Source organism: Erpetoichthys calabaricus, chromosome 10, assembly GCF_900747795.2.
Source record: "Erpetoichthys calabaricus chromosome 10, fErpCal1.3, whole genome shotgun sequence".
Classification (NCBI taxonomy): domain Eukaryota; kingdom Metazoa; phylum Chordata; class Cladistia; order Polypteriformes; family Polypteridae; genus Erpetoichthys; species Erpetoichthys calabaricus.
Genome location: NC_041403.2, coordinates 94,820,895 through 94,834,908, shown reverse-complemented (window position 1 = coordinate 94,834,908; position 14,014 = coordinate 94,820,895). Strand labels below are relative to the sequence as shown.

At 38.6% G+C, this 14,014-nt stretch overlaps 1 protein-coding gene across 1 annotated transcript in view; it reads left to right on the top strand.

The window, feature by feature from the left end:
* zgc:113278 (Translocating chain-associated membrane protein 1-like 1-like) overlaps positions 1–14,014 on the top strand; it is an 84,339-nt gene that overhangs the window by 58,049 nt on the left and 12,276 nt on the right. The window contains exons 7-10 of the mRNA XM_028811629.2: positions 4,340–4,410; positions 5,214–5,318; positions 6,788–6,931; positions 11,664–11,824. Of these exons, the coding sequence (XP_028667462.1) occupies positions 4,340–4,410; positions 5,214–5,318; positions 6,788–6,931; positions 11,664–11,824 (481 nt within the window). The remainder of the gene's footprint in view (positions 1–4,339; positions 4,411–5,213; positions 5,319–6,787; positions 6,932–11,663; positions 11,825–14,014) is intronic.

The window sequence follows — 14,014 nt, the reverse complement described above, 5'->3', positions numbered from 1 at the left end:
ATATTCTTACCAAGTTCTCACTTGTAAAGATGGCAAAGAAAGCAAAATGATTCTGGTCATTTGTCTTATGACAACTGCCTGTTCCTGTAGAGATAATATTTGAATATCTTCTTATTGACTCAGGCGCCGCCGAGAGTGGAAGCCTTTTCAGCAGCTCCGTGTACGACTTTATTTTTCTATTTTTATTTTTCTCTTTTTTTATTGATCACTCCTATCACTTTATTTTATGTGGATTTGTTCCCTGGACACACTTACGTTTACAACATGGGCATGGATTTTTACACGCCGAGACTCATCTATTCAAGTACTCAACTTCGAGCGCTGAGAACAAATGCCAGTGCCGGTGTGGTTCCCTATTTACCCGACGAGGTAAGAAGGCGGTATTGTGGCAGCGGAGCCGGCACTAGCTAAAAATGAAGCGGCTTGCAAGAAAGTGGCGTTTTAAGCCTTCGGTGCCTTCTGTGATTCTGGGAAATGTGAACTCAATCTCAAATAAGATAGACGAACTGGCTGCGCTGGTGAAAAATGTCAGAACCTACAGAGAATGCAGTTTGTTGTGCTTTTGCAAAATGTGGCTAACTACTACCATCCCTGATGCTAACGTGGAGCTACCCGGGTTTAGCACAGTTAGAGCGGACAGAGATGCAAGTATCTGTGGGAAGCACAAAGGAGGAGGACTCGCTCTCTACGTTAATACACGGTGGTGTAACTCTGGACATGTTAACATCAAAGTCTCCACTTGCTGCAGAGACATCGAACTGTTGGCCGTAAGTTTGCGTCCCTATTACTTGCCCAGATAGTTTGGACACATCATTGTTGTTATTGTTTACATCCATCCTCGGGCGGACGTGGAGACAGCGAGTGACATCATCCATTCTGCTGTTGCTAAGTTACAAATGCAGCCCCCTGAGGTGCTTGTGCTAATCACTGGAGACTTTAACCATGTGACGCTGGACAAAACATTACCTGCCTTCTCCCAGTATGTGGACTGTAACACCTGGGGAAATAAGACTATTGATTTACTGTATGCAAATGTTAGACACATACAGTGCTGCCTGCGCTTGGGAAAGCAGATCATAACCTGGTTCTGCTTCAGCCTCACTACAAACCAAGAGTGAGGGTCCTACCTACAACCATACGCTCATTCAGGAAATGGTCCCCGGAGGCAGAGAAGGCTCTGAGAGAATGCTTTGGAACTACAGACTGGGATATCCTGCAGGGATCACATAGTGAGAACATTGAGGAGGTTGTTGACTGCACTACTGACTACATCAAGTTCTGTATGGACATTGTAGTTCCAGTAAGAACTGTACGCTGCTATGCTAACAACAAGCCATGGATTACAAGTGACATCAAGGGCCTTTTGAACCAGAAGAAAAGGGCTTTTAAAGACGGTGATCCGCATGAGCTCATGCGCGTGCAGAAGGAACTCCGAGTCCAGCTCAGGGTGGCGAAGGAGCAGTACAGGAGAAAGCTGGAGCAGAAGTTGCAGAATAACAGCATGAAGGAAGTGTGGGATGGGATGAAGAACATCACTGGCTGCACCTCGAAGCAGGGTGCCACCATCGAGAGAGACATGAAGAGAGCAAACCAAATGAACAACTTCTTTAACAGGTTTGACCTCCCTAACCCACTCTCACCTCAGAGTACTGCACCCTCCACACATCTTTCTGCTGATACCAGCATAGGAGAGACATTCCCACCCATAATTACAACAGCTCACGTGAGCAGAGAGCTGAGGAGAGTTCGTGCCAGCAAAGCTGCTGGGCCAGATGGAGTATCGCCACGACTGCTGAAGGTCTGTGCATCGGAGCTGGGGGGTCCTCTACAGTGCATCTTCAACCTGAGCCTGGAACAGGGGAGAGTCCCGAGGCTTTGGAAAACATCTTGCATCACCCCAGTCCAAAAGGTATCACGTCCTAGTGAGCTGAATGACTTCCGGCCTGTTGCTCTGACATCACATGTGATGAAGACCATGGAGAGGCTGCTGCTTCACCACCTGAGGCCACAGGTTCATCACGCCCTTGACCCCCTGCAGTTTGCATATCAGGAGAAGGTGGGAGCGGAGGATGCCATCATCTATATGCTACACCGATCCCTCTCCCACTTGGACAGAGGCAGTGGTGCTGTAAGAATTATGTTTCTAGACTTCTCTAGCGCCTTCAACACAATCCAACCTCTGCTCCTTAGGAACAAGTTGACAGAGATGGGAGTAGATTCATACCTGGTTGCATGGATCGTGGACTATCTTAAAGACAGACCTCAGTATGTGCGTCTTGGGAACTGCACGTCTGACATTGTGGTCAGCAACACAGGAGCGCCACTGGGGACTGTACTTTCTCCGGTCCTGTTCAGCCTATATACATCGGACTTCCAATACAACTCAGAGTCCTGCCACGTGCAAAAGTTCGCTGACGACACTATCGTGGGCTGTATCAGGAGTGGACAGGAGGAGGAGTATAGGGACCTAATCAATGACTTTGTTAAATGTTGCGACTCAAACCATCTACACCTGAACACCAGCAAAACCAAGGAGCTGGTGGTGGATTTTAGGAGGCCCAGACCCTTCATGGACTCCGTGATCATCAGAGGTGATTGTGTGCAGATGGTGCAGACCTATAAATACCTGGGAGTGCAGCTGGATGATAAATTAGACTGGACTGCCAATACTGATGCTCTGTGTAAGAAAGGACAGAGCTGGTTATACTTCCTTAGAAGGCTGGCGTCCTTGTTCTATCAGACGGTTGTGGCCAGCGCCCTCCTCTACGCGGTGGTGTGCTGGGGAGGCAGCATTAAGAAGAAAGACGCCTCACGCCTGTACAAACTGGTGAGGAAGGCAGGCTCTATTGTTGGCATGGAGCTGGACAGTTTGACATCTGTGGCAGAGCGACGGGCGCTAAGCAGGCTCCTATCAATTATGGAGAATCCACTGCATCCACTAAACAGTGTCATCTCCAGACAGAACAGCAGCTTCAGCGACAGACTGCTGTCACTGTCCTGCTCCACTGATAGACTGAGAAGATTGTTCCTCCCTCAAACTATGCGACTCTTCAATTCCACCCGGGGGGGGGGGGGTAAACGTTAACATTATACAAAGTTATTTTCTGTTTTTACCTGCATTATTATCAATCTTTAATTTAATATTGTTTTTTGTATCAGTATGCTGCTGCTGGAATATGTGAATTTCCCCTTGGGATTAATAAACTATCTATCTATCTCATCTATCTGGTTCAGGTATTATTTTTTTAATTCACATGTCATCAGGCTGATTTTATGTTTCACTTAGACAGCTGCTAATGTATAGTCTTTGTTCCAAATTACAACCCTCAGTTAGTCAAGCAGAGGTGAACGAAGTACCTCCTAAAGTGAAGCAAGACCAAGTGGCACACTATACTTTACAGTGGAGTGACAAGACCCACATTAGGATGTTTACCTGTCACCTAGAACTACATATTTGGTTCAGATTTCATGTCACCCATCATGCATTCTCCTATTTTTCTGCCTCACTGCATTTTAACTGTGGGTGCAGCCAAGATGCCATGCATTTTTTGTGTAGATTATATGCTCATGTGCACTTGGTTGCTGTATTTAGATCTTGTGAATGAAGAAAGCTTCTTATGATTTCTTATTACACAACTAAGTCAAAGAGGCTTTTTTTAAATATCCAACAAAGTACAAACCAGATGTTGCTACAGAATGCTGTGGAAACTGTGCTTGTTAGGTGTGCCTTTAGTTCAAAAATAATAATGAGGAATTCAGTGATGCCCTTTTCTATAGCCCTTTGCTTCATCTTGGCTGCTTAGGGGGTTAAGAAATTTAGCTGGACAGCTCTATCTAATGCACTTTTTTGGCTTGTGACACAGTTTTAGCATTACTTCTTGTGATTTTTGACATCCTGATTGAATAGTGTCTATTCATTTTGATGGCTTAAATTTGACCCAACCCAGAACTAAAGTGCAGCTGTCAAAGGAATAAACATTTAAACCTAATAAATTGAAGTATAAGGCAGAAGTGATTTGTTGGTGCCTGCCAAAGTGAATAAATGCTATTAAAACAATGATCCTTCCTTTACTTACTTGTTTTCCCAGCTTTCAAGTAACCTATTTTATCCTGAGAAATTAGTTTTAAAAAGTAGCATATTCCATATTCTATATAAACATGGACTACAAGGCACATTAGATAGAATTAAAACAATTGACTGCATTTATAAATTATTTTATCATTGTCAAGTAAAGAAAACCACAAATTAATGTATTTTATGAAAATACGTTTTCAGCAATGTATTTTGAAATTTATATGTGAAACACATTTTTCTTAATGTCTGTGGTTGTACTTTCAGGAGGACATTCCTCGTCAGCTATACTACATTTGCCTTTACATTTTTCACATTGTTGGTGCCTACATTCTCAAGTAAGTTTAATTTACACATTTTAAGATAATCTGACTTAAAACGCCAATGTTATCATTGGTGTTATAAATATGGTCTCTGATAATTGACATTATAATGACAAGCAACATTTACAAAATTCATTTTATATACAGGGTGAGTCAAAATTATGTTAACATTTAAATGGCGGAAAAAATGTATTCACAAAACATACTTCATATGTGCAAGATGATTTACAGGAGTATCTCAACCTGTTCTCCATCATGTTCAACACATTTACCATATGTGGCACATAAGTTGTCCACAAAAATTATATGAAAATATATACATGGCAGTACCATTAGTGTTAACATAATTTTGACTCACCCTGTATTATGAAATTAAAGAGACTAAAAGTACTGTACAGAAAATTTCAGTGTAAAAATTATTATATGACACCACACATCAGTCTTTTCACCCTGAAAACAAACTGTTGTTTATGAAGTCCATTTGTATCTTGGCTATGAATTTTTGGATGTTTTCAAATAGTCTATTTATTTCTGTATAGCAGACCTCATATGTCATTGTCTTTTATACTAAGAGGCATGGTTACAAGTAGCATGTGTCTGGAGCAGATGGCAGTACTCCATGACTGTGGAAATATAAGTTTAAATTCAAAAAGTACCAAATTTACCCTTCAAGTAGAATAATGAAAACTAAGACACTACAGAAATAATACAAACTATTAATTGTTTAAATGCATTAATCTGCATTCATGGATTTAATTTATTAATCTATACTACACCTACGATTTTGCTCAGTGTTTTGTTTATGTGTTTTCTTCTAGCCTTCACCGCCTTGGCCTGATTTTGTTGGTGCCACATTACTTGGTAGAACTGTTGTTCCACGCCTCAAGACTCTTCTATTTCAGTGATGAAAACAAGCAAAAAGGGTAAAGGCTTGATGTTGATTATATAAAAATATGTTTTCAATTTAAATTTAAAAATATAGATTGAGGGAGTAGCTCTAATTTCATAAGGCAGAGTGTTCTAAAGACTCTGGGCCACTGCTGCAAAAGCATTTTCACCCATTAGTTTCTGACATGTCCGTGGAATGCATAATAATAACTGATTACCTGAGAGACCTGGATGGTAGATATGGGGTAAGAAGCTCAGCAATTTATGAAGGCGCAGACCCGTGCAGTGCCTTATATACAAATAATAAAATCTTAAAATTCACCCTATACTGTACTGGAAACCAGTGCAGGGAAGCCAAAACAGGTGAGATATGCTCTCTTTTTTTTAACTCTCTCTTTTTTTAATTCACCTTTCAAAGGTGGAATATGTTTCAGTAGCAAGTGTATGATATTCTAACAACTTCTAAAAACAATGGCCATTCCATCACTCTTCTCAATTAATCCTTGGGAAACTAACAAAGCTACAGCCAGCATTGGAAAGGTCTAACATTGTCTTTGACTCACCAACTTCTAGCCAGGTCTATGTAAGTAATGAAAAGTACAGTACATGAGACATTAAAAAAAAGGTAATTTAAATAAAAGTCTTGTTTCTGAATGATGTTATATTAAACAAAGCCATCTTCCCTGAAGTGCTCCCAACAAAAGGGGATGATGTGCAAGGTTCGTGAATATTAGCACGTTTATAGACAAGGGGTCATTTATGATATTGTGGCGGTTGATAGCAGCTTCTCCAAAAATACAATGAAGATTAAATTTTCAGGTCCACAAAGATCGGCCTCCCTTTACAAGAAGCCATCCTTAGCAGTAAATAATATGGGATAAAAGGTTTTCCTGGTCCTTACTAATTTGCCCTCTTGGTCAACAGTATTTTGTGCCATATTCTTGTGGAGAAAATGCAACAAGACAAACAGGAAGAACCCTTGTGTATCAGTGAAGCAAGCTACAGACCCCGAAAATTTTGAACATTCAAAATGGGGAACATGCATTGAGAAGGCTTTGGAAATCATATAATCAAAACAGGAAAGACAAATAAAATAAAAAGCAGAAGGAAGAGATGATGGCTTGTCAACAAGCATGTTGGCTCCATCTTGAGAGTAGGCTAATCTCATTGTATAACGAGCATCCAGGTATTGGTGTTCAAGGAAAAGGTCTTAGATTTAATGGAAACTATCATGAGAATCATTTTTGGGTTATTCTTTAACTGATCACTCCCTTTAGACAAATTTGTCATATACAATGCAAGAGGAGCACATATCTCCAGACAAAAAAAAAACACCTCTACATTGCCAATTTCTGTGGGTCATCATTGAACATAAAAAGGTAAAACTGGGTCTCGATGCCAAAGAGGTTGAGGAACACTGCTTTAGAGAATTATTGTATAATCAATTAGAAGACTTTCTGAAGATGTATTACAATAAAGTAATTATCTTTGGCACCTCTTACAGGTTCACTCTTTGGGCTCTTCTCTTTGTATTGGCTCGTCTCCTAACCCTTACATTATCTGTGCTTACGTTTGGTTTTGGTCTTGCCCGAACAGAAAGTCAAGGTTTTTCTATAGCAGATGGAAATTTTAATATTCTCACCATCAGGTAAGCAACATTCATTGTCAATCTGATACCATATTTGGCAATTTATTGCTTCTGTAATATTTTAGAGTAGGATTTAACATTTGTGATTGCAATTAGAAATCAAACATTGGATTTTGCTCTTTGTTTTCTCAGGCAGGGGTTATTAGTTAAGCCCACTGAGTTTCATTTTGTAGTGTTTTATATTTTGCTCTGCCTGTTTTTTTTTTTTAATACTAAGTGAGTTGTCTTTTCATCTATTACAGCATAATGTGGGTGTAACTTTATGCAGTTGTTTTTTTTTTCCTGTCATCCATTCATTTTCCAACCTACTTGATCCAGTTAGAGGGTCAGAGGAGTCCAGGTCATAGTTCTGACAGTACTGGAGGTATGATGGAAATCAGACTTGGAAAGGGCTGTCAGAACATTTCTGTTTACACTCATACTGATATGCGTCTCTTAAACAGGCCAGTGTAGAGTAACTAATGCACATGAACCTCTGAATCACTGAAGTACACACATGCAGAAAGAAAATAAATATCCAAGCCCTGCGAGATAGTAAATGAAAATGTTGTAATGCCTTTACACTTTAAGAGCTGGTGTTCTTTAATTAAAGTGAATTTGCATGTTTATATCTTCTATAATTTACATCTGGCTCAAGAGAGCAAAGTAAACCAAAGCACTTTATTTTTGAAGTACAAGCATTGATTTAGGATACAGCATATCTGATACTGTATGTACATTAATACACATTAGACAAATGTATAGAATCACTTTATTGATATCTTTTCATTTTACACCTATCAGTCATGTATTTTTTTTGTTTACATGTGTGATATGATGATCATATCCTTTGGTCTATATTGTAGAACTTGCAGTTGACAAACCTGACAAGTGAGTATTAAAAGAATTTAGTGGACAAGGGCTAAATACTATATAATACAAACAAGTCATTAAAAAAAAAAAAAAAAAAAAAAAAAAAGCTCAGAGACATAAAAATCATAACACCAACTGCTTACCCATCCCTATTACATTGTGCCCCGGACAGGATTTTCACCATAAGTAGGGATGGATTATTTATATACTCACTGTAGTTGTCGGCAACGTGTTTTCTTTACCTTACTAGGATTTTAGCAAACTTGACCCAGTATAAGAAGCCGTATATTTCTTTCAGGTTTTTTTTTTGTCCTTTGTTTCCATAAAGTTCGAGTTGAAAATAGTAAAAACATGCACTCTTTTAAATACAACAGACAGCCTAGACTATTCCTGTGTTCTGTATTGTTTAAACTAAAGTATTTAAATAGTGTTAGGTTATTATCCTATCCTATCCTAGGTTATTGGTTCCCTGCCTTGTGCCCTGTGTTGGCTGGGATTGGCTCCAGCAGACCCCCGTGACCCTGTTTGGATTCAGCGGGTTGGAAAATGGATGGATGGATGGATAGGTTATTATCCTCAGGAAAAAAAAAAGTGCTGTTTCAGGATCACCCATTGTTAATTTATTGTTTGAATTTCTTCTCAGGATTGGGAGAAATAAATAAAACTGGCTAATAGGTTGATTGAAGTATTAAAAAAAAATAATTTTAGAAATACATCTTTTCATCATTTTTACACATAATCAGTAAGTAAAGCATATCTTAGTGGTTTAACAGCAGTGTTTCCATTGAAAAGCATTCACAAATTTTCAAACTTATCAGTCTTATGATAAGTTCAGCTTCAATTATGAATTAGTTTACTCTTTCAAATTTATCTTGAGAGAGGCCATTTCAGCTTGTAAATGTTATATATTTTACCATTTTACTCATCTGACTGCTGCTCCTAACGGCAAAGCAGATTTCCAATACAAATTAGTCAAATGCTGGGAGAGGCAGCACCTTTGGTACAGCAGCTCTTGTTTCCTGCTGCTTGAGGTGAAATAACAAAAAGAACAAATGTCATGTATCTGTGAGCATAAAGTGAACAAATATGAACTTTGCATTTTTACACAAAAAAAAAAGTTGTATCTGCATTATATGCATTTTATAAATAATAAGTATTATTCTGACGCTACAATTTATTGGCAAAGTTCCAGACTGCTCTCCATCATTACCCAAAACAGTTAATAATAATTTTACCTTAAGAGTTAAACAGGTTTTTAACACTTCTTCAAGTAAGAAAAAATGTTATGCTTAACAATTTTGAACTGCGATTAGTCACAGACATTCCACAACTGAACATTAAAAACATCACTTGTGTTGGATGTTTTTCTTAGTGAAAGTTATTGAGCAACCACAAACCTATTTGGGCTACATTCTGAACTAAAAGTGTGTATTTAATGTAGTCTGTGTGTCCTTAATTTAATTGTCCTTCAAAATGCAGAGTAGCCAGTAACCCGCTTTCAGCTCCGCTTCCATAATACAGATATTCCATCAGTCCACTTTTTGAATGAGCTTAATCCGTGACTGTTAGGTTAATCAGAGTTACTAAACTGGCCTGAGCAGTTTGTGAGAGTGACAGTGGGATTGTTTGTGTGGGTATCCTACTAATAATTAGGTTATATTTATTTACTCTTATCTTACTAGGTTAAGACAAAATGTCACTACCATCACAAACCCATTATTCACCAACCCTACCCTTGTCATGCAAAGATTATGAAAAGACAAATGTGCAAATATTTTTTAAAACCTGGATTGAAGCTGCAGTGTACAACATAGCAAATTTTCAAATGTGTCTGTAGCTTGCTTCCTTTTTTGGTTTATATACTTAATTGTTACTGTAGGCATTCTACTTTCATTTACAGTGCATCCAGAAAGTGTTCACAGCGCATCACTTTTTCCACCTTTTGTTATGTTACAGCCTTATTCCAAAATGGATTAAATTCATTTTTTTCCTCAGAATTCTGCACACAACACTCCATAATGACAATGTGAAAAAAGTTTACTTGAGGTTTTTGCAAATTTATTAAAAATAAAAAAACTGAGAAATCACAGGTACATAAGTATTCACAGCCTTTGCTCAGTACTTTGTCGATGCACCTTTGGCAGCAATTACAGCCTCAAGTCTTTTTGAATATGATGCCACAAGCTTGGCACACCTATCCTTGGCCAGTTTCGCCCATTCCTCTTTGCAGCACCTCTCAAGCTCCATCAGGTTGGATGGGAAGCGTTGGTGCACAGCCATTTTAAGATCTCTCCAGAGATGTTCAATCGGATTCAAGTCTGGGCTCTGGCTGGGCCACTCAAGGACATTCACAGAGTTGTCCTGAAGCCACTCCTTTGATATCTTGGCTGTGTGCTTAGGGTCGTTGTCCTGCTGAAAGATGAATCGTCGCCCCAGTCTGAGGTCAAGAGCGCTCTGGAGCAGGTTTTCATCCAGGATGTCTCTGTACATTGCTGCAGTCATCTCTCCCTTTATCCTGACTAGTCTCCCAGTTCCTGCCTCTGAAAAATGTCCCCACAGCATGATGCTGCCACCACCATGCTTCACTGTAGGGGTGGTGCCAGGTTTCCTCCAAACGTGACGCTTGGCATTCACACTAAATAGTTCAATCTTTGTCTCATCAGACCAGAGAATTTTCTTTCTCATGGTCTGAGAGTCCTTCAGGTGCCTTTTGGCAAACTCCAGGCGGTCTGCCATGTGCCTTTTACTAAGGAGTGGCTTCCGTCTGGCCATTCTAGCATACAGGCCTGATTGGTGGATTGCTGCAGAGATGGTTGTCCTTCTGGAAGGTTCTCCTCTCTCCACAGAGGACCTCTGGAGCTCTGACAGAGTGACCATCGGGTTCTTGGTCACCTCCCTGACTAAGGCCCTTCTCCCCCGATCGCTCAGTTTAGATGGCCGGCCAGCTCTAGGAAGAGTCCTGGTAGTTTCGAACTTCTTCCACTTATGGATGATGGAGGCCACTGTGCTCATTGGGACCTTCAAAGCAGCAGAAATTTTTCTGTAACCTTCCCCAGATATGTGCCTCAAGACAATCCTGTCTCGGAGGTCTACAGACGATTCTTTTGACTTCATGCTTGGTTTGTGCTCTGACATGAAATGTCAACTGTGGGACCTTTTATAGACAGGTGTGTGCCTTTCCAAATCATGTCCAATCAACTGTATTTACCACAGGTGGACTCCAATTAAGCTGCTGATTAACATCTCAAGGATGATCAGGGGAAACAGGATGCACCTGAGTTCAATTTCGAGCTTCACGGCAAAGGCTGTGAATACTTATGTACATGTGCTTTCCCAATTTTTTTATTTTTAATAAATTTGTAAACTTTTTTCACGTTGTCATTATGGAGTGTTGTGTGTAGAATTCTGAGGAAAAAATGAATTTAATCCATTTTGGAATAAGGCTGTAACATAACAAAATGTGGAAAAAGTGATGAGCTGTGAATACTTTCTGGATGCACTGTAATTACAAATTAAGTAAAGCAAACAATAATCCTACATAATACTGCGTGAACCTGAATTGGTTGAGGATAGTAAGAAAATAGATGGATAGATTTTAATACTATATTTTCAATAATTAACATATCTTTAGACCAAAATACAGCTTTATGAACTGGAATTGTACTGCATATACTCTGGAGGAGAAAGTGCATCATGTCCAGTACTTAATATAGTGATCTCTGGGAATATGTCAAAATATTTTGATTATCTAAATATGCTCTTCTATAACTGCATTTTCCATGCTTTTATATAAGCTGCATTATAATTTTAACTTTCATACAGTTTTATTTAATCAAACTTTTTGTGGTTACTTATCAATAGTGTTTCTCTCATTGTTTAGAATTAGCTGTTTAGCTGCAATTTGTCTAACTCAAGCATGGATGATGTGGAAGTTCATAAATTTCCAGTTAAAGAAGTGGAGAGAACACAGTCAAAATCAAGCCTCCAAAAAGAGAGTTACCAGTCCGAAAGGCAGAGCTTCAAAAAAAGAAACAAGCAAAGGTGAGTTGCTTCATTTACAGAATTAAAGGATTTCAATTTGTACAAAAGGCAGGTTGTTGAAATATGGCATGGTATAGATATTGACAGTCACTAAATCATTTGTAACATTACTATTTAAGACAGTTTTTACAAGCAAAGCCTTGCTGAGTTTAATTTTCAAATGAAAATGTTTATTTTATTTGATTTAAATTATAGTTTTATGCTTATATAGCACTTTTTTCAGAGGTTTACTCTGAGTATTTCACAGAAATATGGGTGAGGTCTATGTCTGAAAGAAAAGCAAAACTGAAATTATTTTAACTGTTGTTTTAGTGGAGTTGTGTAGATTGCTTAAAATGTAAGGCCACCTTCTCAATCTGATATTATTGCCAAAGGTATTAACAACAACAGCAAATTTATTTACAGTACTGTATATATCATTTATATGTCTGGATATTTAAATTATGCTCTTAATAAGTAAGTAAAGGATAAACTTTGTAATTGGTATTTTCAATTACTAGAATTTATTTATTTTGTAGTCAGTAGACCTTCTGACTTTATTTCTAATTAAATATTAAGAAAAGCATTGAAATGCCATCTATATTACTAAACCACAGTTTAATTTATGCACGGACGCACCAAAACGCATGTGCCCTGCGCTCAAACGCAGCGGCTTCCCACAGTCAGTAGGTGGCGCCCACTTCAGACACACCAGAAGCAAACATGTCACGGCTCCACAATGAAAGAGCTCAACTAACGGAAATACAAAATGAGCCCGTATGGATAGACACAATGAACGAACGCAACAACAATGAACGAAGGCGCCCACACAAAGAATCTGCTGTAGGACAAATGCGCCGCGGCGCCCCAGAGTCAAACGCAGCGGCTTCCCAGAGTCAGTAGGTGGCGCCCACTTCACGACCTGTGAACTAAACATGAGGTAAAGCATGCACACCAGGTTCTACAGCCGCCCGGAAGCGACCGCCCACACCTGAACTTGCTGTGCTCCACTCTGTCAGCAGTCAGTGTCAGCAAAGGCAACGGAATCACATCTCCACAAAACGAAACCGCCTTAGTACAGATATGCTTATTTAATTAAATGACATTTCCCCAAACGCACCCACCCTCCATGATATGTCATCCATCCAAATATCGTATGTAACAGAAACTGATTGCCATTCTTGGATTTACGATTCTCTAAAGAATCGCGGGCTTACTTGTTTACTATAATGTTGAGGTAGCTAGTCAAGTTTCCGTGCATGAATTAAGCTTGTGATCTGATAAACCCCCAAACCATGATTCCAGACAAGTTAAAAAGATATTCTCTGTAATACACCTTATTTAAAGCTTTAAACTATACAGACACTTAAGTATACTGTTGGTATTGGTTGCAATAATGATAATACTAATACTGCATTTCATTCATGTACTGTTATATTTTTTTCATGGTGTTGCACAGAAACTGATGCAAGGTAAAAAGCCATGTTGCAATGACATGAAAACATCTGTGAGAAGAATCTGTGTTTACATACATTTTTAAAGTCAAACTACCAGCAAAGCACCAGTTTACTTAAATGCATTAATGCAATACACAAATTACTTGTAAGTAAACCGTTGCATTGGTTATTTTTTATGCTTTATTATCATTATTTATTTTAAAAGAAAAAGTAAATTATATACTTTAAAAGTACAAGTAGATAACAGAAAATGTTAGTATGAATTGTATACTCAAAAATAAAAACATACAGTGGCAATGAAAAAATACTAATGCCCTTGGAAGTTTTCATATTTTGTTGTTATACAACATTGAATTGCAGTGGATGTCATTTGGCAATTTTCACACTGATTACAAAAAAAAGACTCAAAATGAAAGATCTCTATACAGAGTGAATACTTTTTATAGGCACTGCTTTCGATGTTTAAAAGTAAATATATATTGAGCTTCTTTTAAATAATGTAGTTATCAAGATCATCTCATAGCTAAATGTTACCAGTATTATATATTTATTATTGTAATAATGATTTATTTTATCATTGACTTATCACACACATGCGTAAAGGGAAACCGCTTAAGGGCTCTAGTGATTGTAATTTCCTATCATTGACAAGCTGAGTCCATTGTTCCCCAACCTGGACCTTCATTGCCTCAAGTTCCGCTGTCATGGCCTGGATGAAGGAAGATGCCATGTATTGTTGCTCTGAGATCTTCAC